Source organism: Gracilinanus agilis, chromosome 3 (genome assembly GCF_016433145.1).
Source record: "Gracilinanus agilis isolate LMUSP501 chromosome 3, AgileGrace, whole genome shotgun sequence".
In the NCBI taxonomy this organism is placed as follows: domain Eukaryota; kingdom Metazoa; phylum Chordata; class Mammalia; order Didelphimorphia; family Didelphidae; genus Gracilinanus; species Gracilinanus agilis.
The window spans coordinates 3,979,435-3,998,852 of record NC_058132.1 but is presented as its reverse complement, the minus strand read 5'-3'; the positions used below and the strand labels follow the sequence as shown (position 1 = coordinate 3,998,852).

The window sequence follows — 19,418 nt, the reverse complement described above, 5'->3', positions numbered from 1 at the left end:
GCGGGAATGGGACGGAGGGAGCAGGGTCATGGAGGGGGCGGGGCCAGGGCCAAGCCTGAGACAGAGACAGGAGTGCGCCTTGGGGTTTCCTCCGTAGTGCCCCCCCACCCCCGCCAGAGAAACGTGGGCTCTCCGCGTCCACTCTTCCCCCTCCCCCCCACATGCACATTCACGGCTGCCTCAGGGCCTAGGCTCCTGCCCCACCCCCAAACGTGCCTCCAAGACCTCCCCTCCTCCGCCGCCCCCCATCACGGTCAGCCCCGCCTAACAGAGCCGAGGCTCCTTTCTATTTTCCATTCCTCTAGTGCCAGAGCTCCGCCCAGCTCGGGAAGCCACTTCTGCAGTTCAAATCCAGCCTCGCCGCAGCGAGCCGGGCGGCCGGGGCAGGTCCGACAACCCTGGCAGCCTCAGTTTCCTCATCTATAAAATGGGCTGGAGAACGGAGTGGCGACACAAAGAGTCCATTAAAACATGGCTGAGCAGCAAAAAGAGCCCGGCCGTCCTTCCCTCCCGCCCTTCTGGGCCAGGCTCCTGGGAAAGCTCCCTGGGGCGCCCCTTCCCTCGCCGCCTCAGCCTCTGCAGGCCTCGCTCACCGGCAAGGGCTTTTTCCGAACTTAGTGGTCACTCCGGAACTGCCCAGTCTGATGGCCTCCCTTAATGGCTCCTTCTAGTTCGCGCTCTTCTGGGGACCCGCGGCTCTTCCTGGATCCTTTCTCCTCCCGGACCCTTTGCGGCGCTCCCTCCATCACTCCCTCTCCGTCTCGCTCTCTCTCTGTCTCTGTCTCTCTATCTCGCTCTTTCTGTCTGTCTGTCTGTCTGTCTGTCCGTCTGTCTCTGCCCTGCACTTGGTTTCTTCACTTCAGGGCCTCCTCCCACCAGGGCCAGAGTACTGCCTGTTCTACATTGATTGGTCCGCGCCCCTCCTTCTCTCAAGAAACAGCCTTGGCTCCCTCTGGCTTCTGGGCTCATAGGGCAGCTGCCCAGCTCTGCTATTCAAGCTTGCAGCCTCCTGGGCCTCCCCCAGGCTGCCCTACTCCCCGCCATCCTGCCCCAAAGCCCTGGCTCTGCTCCTCAGGCACTGACCACTGCTCCGCCTTCCCACTGAGCCTGGCATGTCCGCCTGAGTGTGTCACGGCTGCGGACCAGCCAGGCGGGCTTTTGGAGTGCCTCTGTAAGGAGCTCTATGTCCTGCCCCTTCACCTTGGCTCTCACTCTCTAAGCCACCAGGAGCACAAGATCACCTCTTGGAATCCATGATTAAGACTCAGCCTGAGGGGGTCTTGCTGTGCCCCGGGGCCACCCGGCAGGTCCAGGGGGGGCTGTGTGTGAGCACCGGAGGGCCTGATGCCACCTGGGGACCCCGGGCATGGCCACCCACCCTCTCAGGGCCCGGCCTTCTCTCCGGCAGGAAGGTATGGGCAGGATGGAGAGGGGGGGCGCCCTATGCCCAGGCCCGAGCCCTCCCATGCTGGTGTGTGTCTAGCCACCCTGTCCTGCCCCCTCCCTGTGTACATATACTGCTGGGCCTGCCTGCTCGCTCCTCCTAGGGCAGGGGCACAGCACAGGCACACACCAGGTGGGTGCCCCAAGGCGGACGACCCTCCCCTGCCCCAGGAGGGCCTGTGGCTCCGGGAGAAGGACCTGGCCAGAGGCCCAGGAGAAAGATGAATTTCTTTTCAGACTCAGCTGTTCTGGCTTTGAGCAGGAAACCCAATGGCATGATTAGAACCAAGGGCTCCTAGATGGGGAGCTGAAGGGGATTCCTGAAGTGGTTTCTTCCCACCATTTCCTCTAGAGAAGGGGACCTGGGAGCTCCACTGAGAAGCAGCAGCAGAAGTAGGAGAGCCCCCGGCTAGCCCTCAAGCCTCCAAGGTGCTGAGCCTCAGAGACTGCTGGGGAGGGGGTGGGAGGGAGGACAAAATGACTCGTGGGGGCCCCCTAGAGCTGACACTGGCTTCCAGACTGTTCCTCAGACGTGACCCTCCATCTCCAGACTGCAGGCCTCAGATGTTGCACCCCCTCATCCCTGCTCCAGGCTCCTGGCATCCTCCAGACCCAGCTAAAAACCCTCCTGAAAAGAACCATCCCAGCCTCTCTTTAATGCTCGAGCCTTCCCTGCACGGAGTATCTCCAGTTCAGCCTTTGTACCTACTTGCAGGCCTGCCGTCTGTCTCCCTCATTAGACAGGTCCTTGAGAGGGCCAGCTGTCCATTGTCCTTCCTTGTAAGCTCAATGCTTGAGACAGCATTTGGTACACCCTAGGCACTTAATAGATGTTTGTTGACTGACTAGAACTCTTGTCTCCTGCCTGTCAGAGAGAAATAACCATTCTGCAAAAACTGATTACACAAGGGAATCCATGAAAAACCGTTCAGGAAGGGGCCCATCAAGTCCGAGGTTTCACGCTATATCCATCACAAAGCGCTCATCAAGGCCCTTTGCTACTGGCTAAGAAATAGAGCGGAGGAGCCGAGAGACAGATTGGGTACCCAACACCCTGAAGGAAGCACCACAGTTATCTAGCATTTTACGGACTGCAAGATCCCAGCTTTGGGGACAGGAACTTGTGATTTGACCAAAACTGTTGGGGAAAATGGAAAGCAATTTGGCAGAAGCCAGGCATAAACCAGCATCTCACACCATATACCAAGAGAAGGTAAAAACGGCTACATGCTTTAAACATAAAGGGGGATATCGTGTATGAGTGAGCAGAGCAGGGGAAAGTTTACCTGGCAGATCTGTGGCTAAAGAAAGAATTGATGAACCACAAAGAGACAGAACAAATCACAGGGAATAAAATGGATCATTTTGATTACATGAAATCAAAAGGCTTTTGAGTGACAAAACTGATGCAGCCAAAATTAGAAGGAAAGCAGGAAACTGGAGGAAATTTAACTGCAAGTTTCTCTGACAAAAGAGCCTCATTTCCCAAATATATCGAGTACTGAGCCAAAGTTATAACAATAAGAGCCACTCCTCAATTGTCAAATGGTCAAAGGACACTACAGGCAATTTTCAGAGGAAGAAATCCAAACTATCAATGGTCATATGCAAAAATGCTCTAAAACTCTAATAATTAGAAAAATGCACATTAGAACAACTCTGAGGTACCACTTCAGCCCCATCAGGCTGGCTAACATGGCAGAAAATGAAAATAATAAGTGCTGGAGGGGGATGTGGCAAAATGAGAACACACTCATGCACTGTTAGTGGAGTTGTGGGAAATGGTCCAACCATTGTGGAGAGGAATTTGGAAAGACGCCCAAAGGACTTTCAAACTGTGCACTCACTTTGCCTCAGCAATACCACTACTGGGTCTGTATCTCAAAAAGATCAAAGAAAAAGGGGGAAAGCCCATAGGCACAGAAATATCCATAGCAGCTCTTTTGGTGGCGACAGAGAATTGGAAATTGAAGGGCTGCCTATGGATTGGGGAATGGCTGAACAGGTCGTGGTATACGATGATGATGGAAGACTATTGTGCTGTAACAAATAAAGAAGGGGGTGGTTTCAGAGAATCCTGGGAAGACATATGAACTGATACAAAATGAAGTGAGCAGAACCAGAATAACATTGAACACAGTAACAATATTGTAATGATCAATTGTGACAGACAAAGCTACCCTAATCATGACAGTGACTGAAGATAATTCCAAGGGGCCCATGATGAATAATGCTATCCACCTGCAGAGAGAGAACTAATGAGTTCTGAATGCAGATTGAAGCATAGTTTTTCCCACTTTCTTGCTTTAAAAAAATATTGTTAAAGTAGAAATAGGTTTTGCATGACTTCTCATGAATAATAGGTTTTATAGCACTTGCTTTCTCAATAAGTGGAGGAGAGACTGAAGGGAGAGAATGTGGAACTCAAAATTTAAAACGGTGAATGTTAAAAATAAAATTAGTCTTAACAAACTAATTATAAAAAAATCTGAGGGACACTGGCTGGTTCAGGGGAAATAAGTGGAGGAGGAAGAGGGAAATAGAGCTGGATGGGAGATGGGTGTTTGAGACGCCCCAGAAGCAATATGGCACAGTGGAAAGAATATTAGACCAAGTTTCAAAAGAACTGGATTCGAATTCAATATCCCCTATATGTCTCTGTTTCCTATACTTTAAAATGAAAGAGTTAGAACACAAAAAATTGCTCTAAGAAAGCCAAAGATGGTCTTGGAGAAGAAATAAATGAAGCATCTCTCCTCCATAGTTGAGAGTCAGGGCACTACCAGCACAGAATGTGGTATACAGGTGTTTTTGCTTAATCTTCTTTCTTTATGACAAAGTGTTCAATAGGAGATGGGAGAGAGTTTCTTCCCTAGGAATGATTGGGTTGTAAAAACAAAAAGCATCGGTAAAATGTATTTTAAAAAATAAAATGAAAGTATTGTGGCCAGATGCTTTTGAGGCAGTCAGTCAACAAGCATCATTGTGCTCTTTCTGCATACCAGGCGCTATGCTAAGGACTAGGGATGCAAAGAAAAGGACAGTTCGTGCTCTTAAGGATCTCAGTCTAGTTGAGGAGCCTACATGCCAATATAAATAAATGAGATCTGGGCAAGATAAGCTGGAGATAATAATGAGAGGTATGCCTTCCCTAAATTAAGAGGATCAGACAGGCTTCTCCTAGAAAGGGGGATTTTGGCAGAGACCTTAAGGAAGCCAATAGTTAAAGAAGTAGAGCCTTCCAGTCTTGGGGAACAGCCAAGCAAATGACCAGAGTGGAGATGAGTGTTAGGTTTAAGGGTAACAAGGAGACCAGAGTCCCTGGACCTGAGTATGTGAATGGCAATAAGGTCTAAGAAGACTGGAAAAGTGGTGGAGAGAGTGTTCTATTGGGCTTTGAACATCAAACCCAGGGGTTTCTATTTGGTCCTGGAGGTGATAGGGAGCCATCAGACTATACTGAGTAAGGTGGTGACATAGTAAGATCTGTGCTTTAGGAGGATCATTTGGACAGCTGTGTGTGGAGGACAGACAAGAGTAGAGACAAAGCTGAGGCAAGAAGGCCACCCAGGGGGTTCTTGCAACAGTTCAGGCATGAGTGGATGAGATCCTGGAGCAGGTGGTGGCAGTGTCAGACAAGAGAAAGGGAATATACAAGAGAGATTACAAAGAATTGGAAATGAGGAGTCAATGGCAACATTTAGTTTGCAAGCCTGTGGTACTCTCAACAGTATTAGGGAAGTTGGGATATGACAGTGATGGGCAACCTTTTGAGCTTGGTATGTCAAAATTCGCCAAAAACCCGAGCATAAACTTGAGTTGTGTCACTTCGAGAAAAAAACCATAATTCTGCGATATTTTTAGTTTTAAATAACAAAAATGTATAATTGTAATATATAACTATTTAATAAACCAAAAATAGGTAAATTAATATAGCTAGAATTGTAATCTATAGTGCCCAGAGTGTCTACACTACAGCAAATGTTTCATCCTCGGCATGCGGCCCCGTACTTCTTTGTCTGCATGCAGCTGCGTGTCATAGAAAATGGCTACGTGTGTCAGCACTGACACGTGCGCCATAGGTTTGCCATCACCAGGATAGGAGGAGGGTTAGGGGGAAAGAGAATGAATTCAATTTTGGACATGTTGAGTTTAAGACATCCAGGTGGAGAAGTCCCATAGGCAGTGGGAGATTAAGAATGGAAGTCAATAGACAGTTGATGATGGAATCCATGGGAGCTGAAGAGATCACAAAGTGTTACAGAGGGAGAAGAGAAGAGGGCCCAGGGTAGGACCCTGAGGGATACCTGTGGTTACAGGGCATAATTTGGAAGAAGATAACGCAAAGGAGACAGAAGGAGTGATCAGAGAAGCAGGAGGAGAAGGGGGGGGGGGAGAGAGAGAGAGAGAGAGAGAGAGAGAGAGAGAGAGAGAGAGAAAGAAAGAGAAATAAGTAAACTGAAGAACTGAGAGGTTTGGGTGCTTGAGGGAGTCAGTATGTTGAAAGACATCTCCCTGAGGAGGAGAGAAGGCTGAGCTGGGCACTGAACTCATTGGTGAAGGAAGGAGGCTGATAATCGTGACTGGATGGTATATGTGGACTGAAGGAAGTTCCCACAAGGAGAGGTTATCAAAGGATGGGGTTAGAGGGACAGCCTGGAAGGATCAGGGGAAGCTCGCAGCGTCCTTGCCACTCTGTCAACATGTTCTAGAACTCGGCTATTTTGCATGTTGACATGGATTCTGGGAACTTGTTCATTTGGTCACTCTGTCCACTGATGCCCATTCCCACCCATTCCATGTGACCTTTGCCCATATCCTCCCATGTGTTTGATACAAGAGTCTGTTACAAATATGGAAATACCGCTTCTTCACAGGAAAGTGACTTGGGAGGGGGTGTTGAAGGAATGATCTTGTTAAAACCTCGGTCATTCCCTCCAGGAACTGATGCAGAGTGAAAGGAGCAGAGCCAGAAGAACATTGTACACAGAGACGGATACACTGTGGTAAAATCGATTGTAATGGACTTCTGTACTAGCAGCAGTGCAATGACCCAGGACAATTCTGAGGGACTTATGAGAAAGAAAACTATCCACATCCAGAGGAAGGACTGTGGGAGTAGAAACAGAAGAAAAACAACTGTTTGAACACATGGGTCGAGGGGTTTAGGATTGGGGATGGCGACTCTATGATCACCCTAGTGCAGATACTAATAATATGGAAATAGGTCTTGATCGATGACCCATGTAAAACCCAGTGGAATTGCTCCTTGGCTTTGGGAGGAGGGAAGGGAAAGAACATGAATCATGTGACCATGGAAAAACATTCTAAAACAAATAAATAAACAAACAAACAAACAAACAAATAAATAAATAGACTTTAAAAAACACACCAAAAAACCTGGGGCATTCACAGCCAGAGCAGATGAGTCTCTGTTGAAGGATGTGGGACAAGAGAAGATAAAGAGATGAAGCGATGTGACTCTGGGGGAAAGCCAGTGAATACAGAGGTCCTGGGAGCTGCAGTTTCCCAAGAAAGCAAGACTTACTACACGTAAGAGACGGGGCTTGAGAAGGGGCCAAGAGTCACTGCATGTCTCAGGCCACACAGGATCTCTAGGAGGGCAGCACCCAGGAACAGAAAGATTAGGACTTGAGAGGGGAAGCTTGCTTTGAATCATGGAAAATACAGGAGGGCTGAGCTGGAGGAGGCCTCAGAGCATCAGCATCATTAGCGTCCAAGGTATGTTGGTCCACATTTAATTATCAGCTCTCTCAAAGGGAAACATCCACATGACACACTTAAAATTTAAGCGGCACCCTCAACCTTTTCTCCATCACAAAACAATCTGGCAAGCTCGGAGGAGTAGCATTTTCTGATGTGCAAATGTTCCCACTGAAAATTTAACAACCGGCTAGCTCCAGGCCACCTCGGGCATACAGAATACTTAAATAGGAAGTGACCTGAGGGATCATTTAGTCCAAGGCCTTCGTTTTACAGGTGAAAAACAGAACCTCCAATGAGAAGTTAGAGCAGCTTGCCCAAAGCCCTGTGCACAAGTGATGGGGAGATCCCGGACATCCCAGCCCCCCAAATTGCTTACTTATAAAAAGAATGGCTACCCTGTAAGGGTCTGAGGGCTTTGAAGAAAGGAAGTCTGCAGCCATGGGGGCTGGGGTGTGTGTGTGTGTGTGTGTGTACACTCCAAGCTAGCCATCTCCAGGGGGAGGCAGGTGGAGGAAGCGGTGATGGGTCCTCTCAGTGCTCGTGTTCTCTGCTCCTTCGTGTGTTCTGCTCTATTCTCCTCGTGAAGGGGTTTTTAGCCCGCCCCTCTGCCCATAGATTCGGGGGTCTCTGCCCTCCTTAACACATTTCCATAGCTGTAGTGAATAGAATTGGTTTTCCTTATCCAATAAGATGTTTGTAAAGTGCTTAGACCAGAGCTTAACACATAGTAGGTGCCTGATAAATGTTCATTCTCAGGGGGCAGCTGGGTGGCTCAGAGGATGGAGAGCCAGACCTAGAGCCAGAAGGTCCTGGGTTCAAGTTTGACCTCACATACTTCCCAGCTGTGTGACCCTGGACAAGTCACTTGACCCCCATTGCCTAGCTAGCCCTTACTGTTCTTCTCCTTGGAACCAGTACCCAATATTGGTTCCAAGATAGAAGGTAAAACTAAATACTAAGAACTAAATGTTTATTCTTTCCCCCTCCCCTTTATAATCCTTGGTTTTTTCATCCTTCCTCGAACCCATCTATTGGCTGAGTCTCACTGCCAGAAGGCTCCACGCCAGCCCGACGTGCAGAGCCCCTGCCCTGCTGGAGCGGAAGCCCAGGGAGTGTGTCCCTCTGGCATTCGGGCCCCTACCATCTAGTGCAGCGCTTGACCCAATGGGGACACTGGAGAAAGGCGCCCCATGTTCAAACGAATTCCCTGGGCAGTGTGGCCTCCACTTCCCTGGTTCTGGCTGTGGCAGCAGAGACCCCAGGCAGGGGCGGGCTCTGAGGAGGGGGTCCCTGTCTCATGTCGTCATGGGGGACAGGTGGGGCTAAGAAGGGTGATGGAGAAGCGGGAGAAGAGCCCAAGAGCCACAGGAAGGAGCAGGAGGAGGGGGGCGGCTAGAAGGAGAGAACTGGGGAGGGAGACAGGCATCATGGAGCCAACGGGATGGAGGACGGGAGTGGCACACATGCCCAGACAGCACGGAGTAGAGGGGAGGCCCAGGGGGCTGGGAAGAGGAGGGACAGCGTCCCCCAGGTGAAGGCAGCGAGGGGACAAAAGCTCCTCAGAGGGTGGACTGAGGGTGAGAAGCCCTCCCGGCCCCGACCAGAACTCCGCAGCCCTCCCTGGCCGCCAGCCTCCTTACCTCGGTGGCGAAGAAGCCCTTGGCTCGGTGTTTGCCCAGAGAAGGAAGGCCGCCTGGCCCGGGCCCCTCGCTCGCGCTGATGGTCTGCTGAGCGGCAGCCAGTATCTCATCCAGTTTGTCTGGGAGGAGGGGATGCCCGTGGTCAGCTGGTGCCCCTCGCACCCCCTCCTGTCCCTCTCCACCACAAGATGGCACCTGGGGGGGGGCAGGAGTGACGGAGGAGGGAGAGGAAGGGAGGGCAGGATGGCGGGCTAGCCAGAGGGGAGGCCAAGGGGCATGATGGCGGGCAGGGGCTCGCTCTTACTCAGGGCCATCTGGTAGACCGTCCTCTTCTTCTCCACGCTGGGCATGGGCGCCTGCTCATAGTCTGTGGACAGACAGGCAAGGGTCAGTGGGACCCTGGGCAGGGGGAGGGCCGAGAACAGGTGGCCACTGGGGTACGACAGGACTGTCTGGAAGTGGAGGGTCATCCCCTGGGGCCGCCAGACTTGGGGGCTAGTTGGAGGGGGACAAACAAGGCTGTGCCTGGGGCCCCTCCCCCCAGCCCGGGACCCACTCACCACTCTTCTTCTTCCAGGGGGAGACTAGCCAGGGGGAGCAGCAGAGGAGCCAAGAGTTAGGAGGTGAGGGGGGAGGCCCAGGGTCTTGGAGACTGCCCACCCCTCCCCCGGGGCAGCCTGCCCTCCCCAGGGGGCGGGGCCTCTCCTGAGCTCCTAGGGGCGGGGCTGCCTGGGGTGGCCAGGGAGAGGGTGGCGGGGCACTGAGGGACACAGAGAAACAGAAAGACACCGAGAGACGGGCACAGGCTTCGCTCCCATTTCTATAGCTCTTGGGGCCCCGCGCAACCCCGGGCTCTCTGCCCCCCTCCCTGAGGACCAGCCGGAGCTCGGGGGGATTTGGATCGCCTCCAGATTACCGGGCGGGGAACAGACTCGCCCAAGGTCACTCAGCGGGTAGGTGGTGCGGCCAGGACTGGGCTCGTCCACCGTACCTCGCGGTCAAAGGGAAAAGGAGCCCGAGACACAGAAATGGAGAGAGCGCCGCGGACACGGAGACCAGGAAGCAGCAGCGGAGCAAAGGCGGGGAGACAGCGGGCAGCCGGCTGACGAGGACCCCTGGCACTAACGACACTAACGACCCAGCTCCCCGGCCCCGCCACGCCCCGCGCCTCACCCATCTCCTCCAGCTCCGAAGTCATGGATTTGGACCGCAGGGAGATGGCGGGGGGAGGGAGACGCTTCGCCTGCTGGGGCACTGCAAGAAAGAACGGATGGTCGGGGACGCCGCAAGCGCCGCGCTGCGGGCGCTTTCCCAGAGACCCTGGTGGCGTTCCCGCGGGCTCCCCTCCGAGGCTCCAGTGTCCCGGGGCCCTGCCTTAGGCTGGGGGAGAAGGATGGCCCGGCGGCAGGCTCCTGGCTGGGAAAGGGCCGGTGAGCGGACCCGAGGAAGGACATTTGGCCCCAGAAGGAGCCGCTGCAGACGGCTCAGGTCACCTTTCTTGTGGACAGCCTCCTCCATGTCCGGGTGCCGCGTGACCATCACCACTTTCACCATCAGGGTGTTGCCGCCCTGGCGGATCATGTTAACCACCTGCCGATGGCCAACCTTGACGACGTTCTGTCCGTTCACCTAGGACCCCCCCCCCCAAAGCGACAGGTCAGCCTTCCTCTAGCCCCCGAGCCTCGGGGCGCATCTGGGGCGAGCCCCGGGGCTACACAGTCCCTCCCCCCTCCCCGACGGGTCGGGAGAAGCAGCAGACCCATCCCGGAAGCTCCGAACCCAACCGGAGACTCGGCACCTCCCTGGAGCCTCTTTGCCCAGTGAGCCCTCCTGTCCTTCCCTCCAGGTGACTTCCCTGGGCCCTACTTCTCACTCCCTCCTTAGGACTCATAGCAGTGCCAGCCCAGAGTCCCTTCGGGAGATCTGAGTTCAAATCCACCTCAGACACTTGGTAGCTGGGTGTCCCTGAGCAAGTCACTTTCCCTGTCTGCCTCAGTTTCCTCCTCTATAAAATGGGGAAATGACCAACCTCCAGGGTTGCTCTAAGCACCATTAGAATATTGGTCAAATGATGCTGGCCATGGCTTATTCTCCTTCCTTGGGATCTTCCTATGGAGAACGCTGGAGAGCAAGAACTGTTTATCGCCTCAGCTCTGAGCACAGCACCTGGCACACATCAGGGACTTAAGTGCTTGCTGACTGAATAACTGACTGACGCCTCCAAACCTTTTCTCCTGACCTCTGATCTCTGGACACTGCCAGAATCTGCTTTCCTAAGACCCTCCCAAGATCTCTGTCCTCCCCCTGGTTTCACAGGCTCTCTCTTCTGTGTGAGGTCTCTCATCCCTTGCTGGGGTCATCTCTGGTCGCTCTCTGGTTTAATTACCAAGGGCACCCCTTAGTCCGGACTTCTCATGTTCCCCCCCCTTCCTTTTCCGGTGCTTTGCCTTCTCTCTGGTGTGTGTGCCTCAGTCCCCAAATGCCTGCCCACCCAACCCCACCTCTCTCCCTGAGCATCAAGGCCCTGCAAAACTGGCAAGAAAGGATGAAGGAAGGAAAGAAGGATATGTTAAGTACCTACTATGCGTCAGGCACTACAAGGGAGATGCCGTCATCCCCATTTTACAGTTGAGGAAACTGAGGCAGAAGAGGTGAGATGGCTTGCCCAGGGGCACACGATAAGTATCTAAGAATGGATTTGAACTCGGGTCTTCAAGACTCCAGGCCCATCATTCTGTCCTTTGGGCCACCTCTCTCCCCTGCAGGGACGATTGAGTCCCTCAAGTCTAGAGAGCTAGATGTTGGGTCCCTCAGGGGACAACCAGACATTGGGAAGTGAAATGCTTTCCTCCCTAAGGGGACATCAGGGAGTTGGGGCTGGGCTTGGGGGCTCACCTCAATGAGGAAGTCCCCCATTCGGAGTCCTGCTCTCCAAGCAACACCACCCTCATCCACAGATTCGAGATACTGTAGCGCAGGGAACGCTGGGGTGGGAGTGAACTCCTCGATGGGGGTCTGCGCTGCGGGGAGGAGCAGACAGGGTCGGTGGGGAGGGGGAGGACCCCCAAGGAGGGCACAGGAGTCAGAACCAGGTTCCCAAGGTAGCACCCATCTTGTGGTAGGAGAGAGCCCTTCCCCATTCCCTGGGCCCCCTCCTAGTACTCACCCTTGGCTCCCCGGAGCACAAAACCGAAGCCTTCACTGTCCTTCTTCTGAAGCAGGACGGTCTTCTCCTTAATGATGTAGTCACTGTGTGTGGGAAAGGGGAAGGATGGGGAGGGTGGGGTGAGACCCGAGACCAAGATGCAGCCCCGTTCCTCGCTGGATATGTGCCAGCGGCTTCTAGCTCCCCTCAGTGAGCCCTCCATGTTTCCTGGTTTCCCCTCTGTTGTGTGATTTCCATCAGCGATGCCCCCACCGCAGGCCCCCACCAATGGACTCCAAAGTGCCCAAAGCCAGAACGTGTCCTCACATGAAGATCTCCGATGCACTGAACAGATCTCCTCTGCAGGACCAGTGGCAAAACTGCCCCCGGGACCCCGGAGCCTCCAAGGTAATGACCCTGTGCTCTTCTAGCATGCTCTAATAATGCCCTCAGACCCCTGTTGAAAGGTCCAATCGTGGCCCTTAACCATATCTTCTACTGGGATCCCCTGGCACACCCCAAGTGGACTATAATCAACCCAACAACACACTTGCCATTTCTGTAATACTCAGATTCACATTCAGGTCTCGCTGCACCTTCCCAGGCATGCACTTTCTAGAAGTGCCTAGACCACTTCCACTAGACTCGAGCAGTAGCGGCACCCATGGCATGTGCCCTGAGAGCCAACATACCTCAGGAATAAGTGGATGGCATGCATACTTCTTTCTAACCCCTTCCATTCTGACTTAGAATCAATATTGCGTATTGGTTCCAAGGCAGAAGAGCTGTAAGAGCCAGGCAATGGGGTTCAGTGACTTGCCCAGGGTCACCCAGCTAGGAAGTGTCAGAGGCCACATTTGAAGCCAGGATTTCCCGTCTTTAGGCCTGGCTCTCTATCCACTGGGCCGCCTCGCTGCCCCTGTGGACATGCATGCTCCTTCTGTAACCTGCACAAGCTTTCCTGGGCAATGCTGACTTGGGCATTGGGTAACTTCGAAAGGGCTGCCTAAAGAATGTGTTCCTGAAGGCCTCGCCTCTCCAGTTCATCATTGGGCTCCAAAGAATTGGCTCTGAAGGGGAGAGAGACCACCAGTGCTTTCTTAGCCCCCTTCTATAGGGGAGAGGGAGCTCGGGGCCGAGAAGACGAAAGCCCTTGCCAAGGGTCTCGTGGCAAAGGAATCCTTGAGCTGGGCCTTGAACCCAAAGCTACAGGGCTTGGGCCCCTAGGTCAGAAATCCAATCACTTCCCGCCTCTGCCAGGTGTTCACCAAATATAAGCCCCTAGAGCAGGGGTCGGCAACGTACGGCTCTTGAGCCATATCTGGCTCCACCTCCCTACCGGCCAGTCTGGGCGGAGCCCCAGGATGTGCCCCAGGAGGCCCTTCAGCCCCCACCCCATATTCCAGTGCCTTCTGCCCCCATCCTCCTCCTTCTGCAGGCGTTTATGGCTCTCACGGCCAAAAAGGTTGCCGACCGTTGCCCTAGAGCCTAACCTAGCTGACACGTGTTCCAGGAGCGAGCAAGGCGACCCCGTCCTGTTCTGGCGCACCAGCACCACAAATGGCCCAGGAATGGCTCCGCAGCGTCCAGGGAGCCCCTCCATCATACCTCAGCCCTACCCGGTCCAGGGGAGAACCAGCCTATGGCGATAATACCATGTGATAACTCTCATCCACGTGGGCAATACTCCGGTCCACAGGCTGCAACCCTATTGGCATCCACAATAAATATCCGTAAAACCCCAACACTCCTCAGTATCCTGGAGCCCCCAAGCGCCCCCGGGGACCTTCCCATCACACCCCATCGCCTACAGAGTGTGCTGCAGGAATGCCCAGGCGTTTGCCAGCTACACTCCACTGAAGAGCCGTGCCCCTCCGTTCAGGCCAACGCGCAGGTATGCCACAGGCGGACTTCAGAGACAGTCAGTCGCACGCCTGCTCTATGCCCAAATGCCAGCTCGGTTATTTCAAAAGGGCAGCTGAGAGGCTCAGGAGGCACAGTGCACGGCCTGGACCCAGGAAAACTCACATGCCCAGGTTTAAATCTGGCCTTTGGGACCCGGAGCAAGGTGCTTGACCCTGTTGGCCTCAGTTTCCTTATCTGACAAATGAGCTGGAGAAGGAAATGGCCAACCACTCTGGTGTCTTTGCCAAGCAAACCCCAAATGAGGTTACCCAGAGTTGGAAATGACTGAAGGACAAAGACTTACATGAACTGATGGTCCTGTATACTATAGTGCGTGCCAACACAACCTAAACCTGTATATTCGGTCTTAGCATCTCTCCTAAGGCGAAGAGTGGCAGTGGGGGGTGAAGTGACTTGCCCAGGGTCACACAGCTAGGAAGTGTCTGAAGCCAGATTTGAAGCCAGGTCCTTCCAACTCCATTGTGCCACCTGACCCTAACATACTCCAATACCCTCCAGGCATAACCTAGGATGTGCCAGGACACCTCAAAGATGCTGGGAAATGACCACCCCCCAGGCAGTCCACTCCATCCTTAGGGGCCTACCGTGTGCCGGGCACCAGGGATTCAAAGACCTCGAGGAGACGGCTGGGTTCTCCTGGGGTCAAGCAAAGGAGGACCCGAGAAGCCAATGTAGTGAGTGGATTTCAAGTGAATACCGAGGCGTCTCAGGGGCCGCTGGGAGGAGGGCTGAGTCTGGATGAGGCAAGGACGCACGAGCTGCTTGGGCCGGGGAGCAGGGATGCCAAGAGGCAGAGGGAAGGCGGGAGGGAGCTCCCGACGGGGGAAACGGTCCAAAGCCACGTATTAACCACCTACTCGGTGACAGGTACTATTTGAGGCACGGGGAGTGGGCGAGGGAGGGGTCCAAGCCCGTTATTTCCTCCTCGTGGAAACTCCCTTCACCCAGGGAGAAAGCGATGCCTCCATAAGCCAAAGACTTAGTGAGTTCCCCTCCGGACCGGGAGCGTAGAAGTCACTCGTGTGGGGTCACACATCGAATATGCTGGAGGCGGGACTTGAATTGGGCTCTTCCCGACTCTGGGGTCAGCTCCAATTGCCCGAACGCCCACAGCCCACACGAAGCCAAACTTGTCTTCCGGGAGTTCTGATCTCCATTCTACCGCCCCCAGCACCCTCCGCTCCCCGCTAATACCCAACGCTGTCCCGAAGGGACCGAAAATGAATTTGATTGAGAGCAGACCCCAAGGCCCAGATATTCCCCAGGCACTGCGGGGGACAGTCTAGCCCCCCGACCCATCCAGAAGAGACCATGAACACGCCAGGCGCTATCTCCACTCCCCATTCGGGGACACGGAACCCAAGCTCCGGCATCCTTCCACACTATCTCTGCATCCCGGCATGTATTTGGATAGAGAGATCTCAGACATGTGCCATCTAGGTGGCCCTGGGCGAGTCACTTTATCTTCTTGGCCTCAGTTTCCTCATCTGTAAAATGGGCTGAATAAGGAAATGGCCAACCACTCCTCTATCTTTGCCAAGAAAGCTCCAAATGGGGTCACAGACCCGGAGAATACTGAAGCAACTGGACGATAGCTGCTGCGCGCCACGGTACGCTCCCGGGTCATTCCCCTCCTAACCGCCCACCCCTCAAATGACAGTACCTATTTCATCATCCTCTAGGGGCACCTATCCGTGCCCAGCCCCCCTCCGAGCCCGCAGTAGCCACTAGCAGAGCAGCCAGAGTTAACTCAAGTCTAGCGACCCGTGCGAGCGGGCAGCCTCGCAAGCTCATCCTTCCTTGGGCTCCCTCAGAGAAAACCGGATGTGGAGAATCCGGAAGGGGGCAGGCCTTGTCCTCCCTGGGCGGCTCTGCTGGCCCACCCTTTGGAGAGCGAGGATGGCCAGGAGCTTTGGGCTCAGAGCAGGAGAGCCTCTGAGGGCCGCTGGGTCGGAAAGGGGTCCAGACGAGGTCAGGAGAACGGGCAGAGGGTGCAAAGAGGATAACTTTCTAACGATTCGAAGCAGAGCCGTGGGACAGGCTGCCTGGCAGGCAGTGAGGTCTTCCTCCCTTCACCCAGATGCTGGAGGGCCCCTGGTTCACTCTGGCCCAGAGGGAACTGCTGCTCGGCCGGGCCTGGCCTCTCCAGTTCTGCCATAACACGCCCTCATAAGCCCAACCCGGTGCCCCTGTGCCCATCGTGGCCCCGGATGCCGCCATCTTTCCCAGCGGGCTGGACTTGGCCTCTGACATTTCATCTTCGTGGCCAGCCTGCCGCTCTCTAAGGTGCCCTGCGCCTAACTTACTACTTACAGTACGCTCTATCGTGCCCACCTAAACCACACGCGTGCTCGTGGCCTTCGGGAGGGCCTCTGACCACAACGTGGCACATTCCAATCCGGCCTCAGCGGACCCCACGCAGCCTGGCCACACGCCTTGTGACCCCTGTGCTGCCCTCCCGTGACACCCGCCCTGCAGCCCGCTAGCCCAAGCAGACGCGCGTCCTTGCCTTCTCGCGCAACATGCTCCGTCCTGGGCTCGCACACACGTACTGGCCCAGCAGGCTTTCCCCCTCCCACAGACACCTTCCAGCCCACTCTGGCTCAGTGGGAGCCTCAGTGCTCCTTCCAGGGCCCAAAAGAAGGGTAAAAGAGACAAACATTCATTCAGGAGTCACACGCGTGGGAAAGGTCTGAGGAAGAAGGGTCCCTGAGAGCTCTGGGTGGGGGAGGAGGAGGAAGAAGGGAGAGTGGGTTCAGCCACCATAACCCCTCGTGCCTGCTCCAGACCATTGCTCCATTGCTCCCCGTCCCGCAGAGGAAGGAGAAGTGCCACAGCGAAAAGCATTCTGGCTCTGGAGTCAGAGGAGCCACGTTTGTGTCCAAGGTCTGTCCCTTTCTACCTGTGTGACCTTGGGCACACTGACTTAACCTCTCTGGGCCCGACTCCCTCCTCTAAAATAAGGGAGTTGGACAAGGCATCTTTTCCAAGTCTGGACTCTGTATTTTCTTCCCTAAGCCCTCGGTCCCTGGCACCCTCAGGGTCCTCTTTGAGTCTCTCAATCACCTCCCCCCAACTCTCTACAGTTCTCCCAGTGTCCAGGAGCAGCCACATAGCCCACTCCTACCTCCCCGTGCCTCCTAATGCTTCTCTATCCCTCTTGTCACAAGCTCCCATCCTCACCTCCCTATATCTGCTTTCATTCAAATCCCTCTTCTCACCCCAAGGGGGGGGCGGGGGGAGATCCTTCCAGGGAATTCTATAAACCAATGAAATCCGAGCTACAGCCCCCAAACATCCCTCCACATTCCTAGTAGCGCCTCCTTCTGCCCTTATTCCAACTGTCTTCTCCCCACCCTGCTCCCAAGTCTTCCAGTCCCTCCCCTAATCTCCTCCTGTGGCCCACATGCCCGTGTTTGCCAGCATCTCCTCTTTCCCCCGCTCCCCCTCTCATCTCTCCTGTCCTCGTTCTCCACGTCCCTCCCTCCCCTCCCTCCCCACAATCCCCTCTAGCCTCACTCCGATTGTCCTCTCATTACCCAGATTTCCCTCCTCTCGGCTGTCTCCTCCACACCTTCCAATACTCTGGAAACATCCCATCCTGCCTTCACCCTTGCCGTCCTTCTCTCCGACTGCGTCCTGCATGCCTCTCCACCCCCCTGCCTGGATGCCTTCTTACTTATTCCTCTTCAGTCTCTCCTGTCTGCAGCCCTCATCTGCCCTTCCCAGCACCCCATTCATGTGGGCACATCTGGCATGCCTTCCCTCCCCTCAGGACCCCTGCAGGATCACTCAGCACTGGGGCCTGGCCCAGGGCCTCACACACAGAGAATGCAGCACCTCTTTCTTCCCCTGGCCCTCCACCCCGCCCCCAGCCTGCACACACACACACACACACACACTCACTCACACTCATTCAAAGGCCCTCCCACACTGGTCTCTTCTGTATGCAGGGGCCTGTGTGCTCCCCACCCATCCCCATGTGTGCTAGCTCCTAGCATGGGGAAGCATGGCTATGGACAGACAGAGCGACGGGAAAACATGCATAATGTTTGCAGCACACATGGGAGCACACGCATGGAGACAGAAGGATAGAGCTGCTTCAGAAAGGCACATGGAGGCAGAAGACTGAAAAGAGCCATGGAGAAACTGACAGAGCAGAGACCCCAGTGCTGGAGAACAAGCACACCAAAGCACAGACAATCTCCAGACACTCCCCCCTGCCCACACACTAACACACATGGTCTCCCTAGACATGCATGACAGTGCTGAGACATATGCCATCACACGGGGCTATACGGGCAGAGACCCACATACACAGGACTCTTGGGAGCAGCCACAAATCCACCATTTTACACACACACACACACCCCTCCCTCCCTCCCTCCCTCTCTCTCTCCCCTTCTGACACAGTCGCACAGTGACATGCAGTGAGGGAAAGGGGAGGGGAGGGAAAGAGGGGGCGGGGTGTGTGTATGATGGGGGGGCGGTGAATGACTGTGAATGGAGAGAGGGGGATGAATGGGGTGGAGGGGTTTGCTGGGAGGGGTGAATGGGGAAATGGGAGAACAGAGGGATGGAAGACCAGAGGAGCATGTGTATGGGGGTTCAATTGGAGGTGGGAAGAAAGAGTTGGGAGGCTGAGTGATAGAGAGGGGTGCCAGAGGAGAGCAGACAGGGGAGTTTGGGACTCCAGTCAATTTGTGGAGGAAGAGAGGAATCAAAGAGAACAGAGCTGGGAAGGTGAGGACTGTGGGAAAGGGTCTGCAAGAAAGGCGAAGTGAGGGTTAAGAAGACACTGGGTGCTGGGGGGAGAGAGGCAGGGAAAGGGCTCAGGAGGGAGTTGGGGAAAGGGGTCTTGGCAGAGAACTGTAGAGAAAGGAAAAGGCAAGGAGAAGGCCTGGGGAGAGACAGGGAAAGAGGGAAGCTTCTGAAATGGGTCCCACCGGAGCTGGGGAGATGGTAAAGGCTAGGGGTTAGACCCTGGGAGGGAAGGAGAAACCCAACAGGGTCTCCATGGAATGGGTCCTTTTGATGGGGGAAGCTAAGGAGAGGGTGGGGGTGGGCTGGGGAAAGGGATGTGTGGAGAGTGACGGTTCCTAGGGGCCTGGAGAGTCAAGGAAGGACGTGGGATTGGAGAGGTGGAGAGGAAAGGGTAGGGGCCCAGAGTGAAAGGACTGGAGAGAGTGTCCCTGAAGTTGGGGGAGGGGTTCTGGAGCCACCACGGAGGGAGGAGATGGCTTGGAAAGGTGGGCAATAAGAAAGGGGCGGTGGGGTAAGGGCAGGATCCGGTGAAAGTGTTGAGGCAGGGAGAGGAAATGAAGAAGGGGTCTTGGGAGAGGGAAGGTGAGGGGGCTGTGGCCCAGGAGGGACTGGAAAAAGAGAGCCTGGGAAAGGGATCCATCCAATGGGAGGAGGGGGAAGGGGGGCGTTTGGGGGCTCCATTACCTGTAGATATACCAGACGCTGCGCCGCCGGGGCCCCAGGGCCGGCCAGCTGGAGGACAGGGGGGGCGGCTGCGGCAGGGGGCCCCCCCC

The 19,418-nt window shown here is 54.8% G+C and overlaps 1 protein-coding gene across 1 annotated transcript in view; it reads right to left on the bottom strand.

Annotated features, from left to right (window-relative positions):
- Positions 1 to 19,418, bottom strand: part of SHANK1 (SH3 and multiple ankyrin repeat domains 1) — a gene marked incomplete at its 5' end in the record, with an annotated part of 55,296 nt that overhangs the window by 18,137 nt on the left and 17,741 nt on the right. The window contains 7 exon segments of the mRNA XM_044666660.1: positions 8,811 to 8,929; positions 9,115 to 9,177; positions 9,984 to 10,064; positions 10,304 to 10,439; positions 11,706 to 11,830; positions 11,977 to 12,059; positions 15,496 to 15,515. Of these exon segments, the coding sequence (XP_044522595.1) occupies positions 8,811 to 8,929; positions 9,115 to 9,177; positions 9,984 to 10,064; positions 10,304 to 10,439; positions 11,706 to 11,830; positions 11,977 to 12,059; positions 15,496 to 15,515 (627 nt within the window).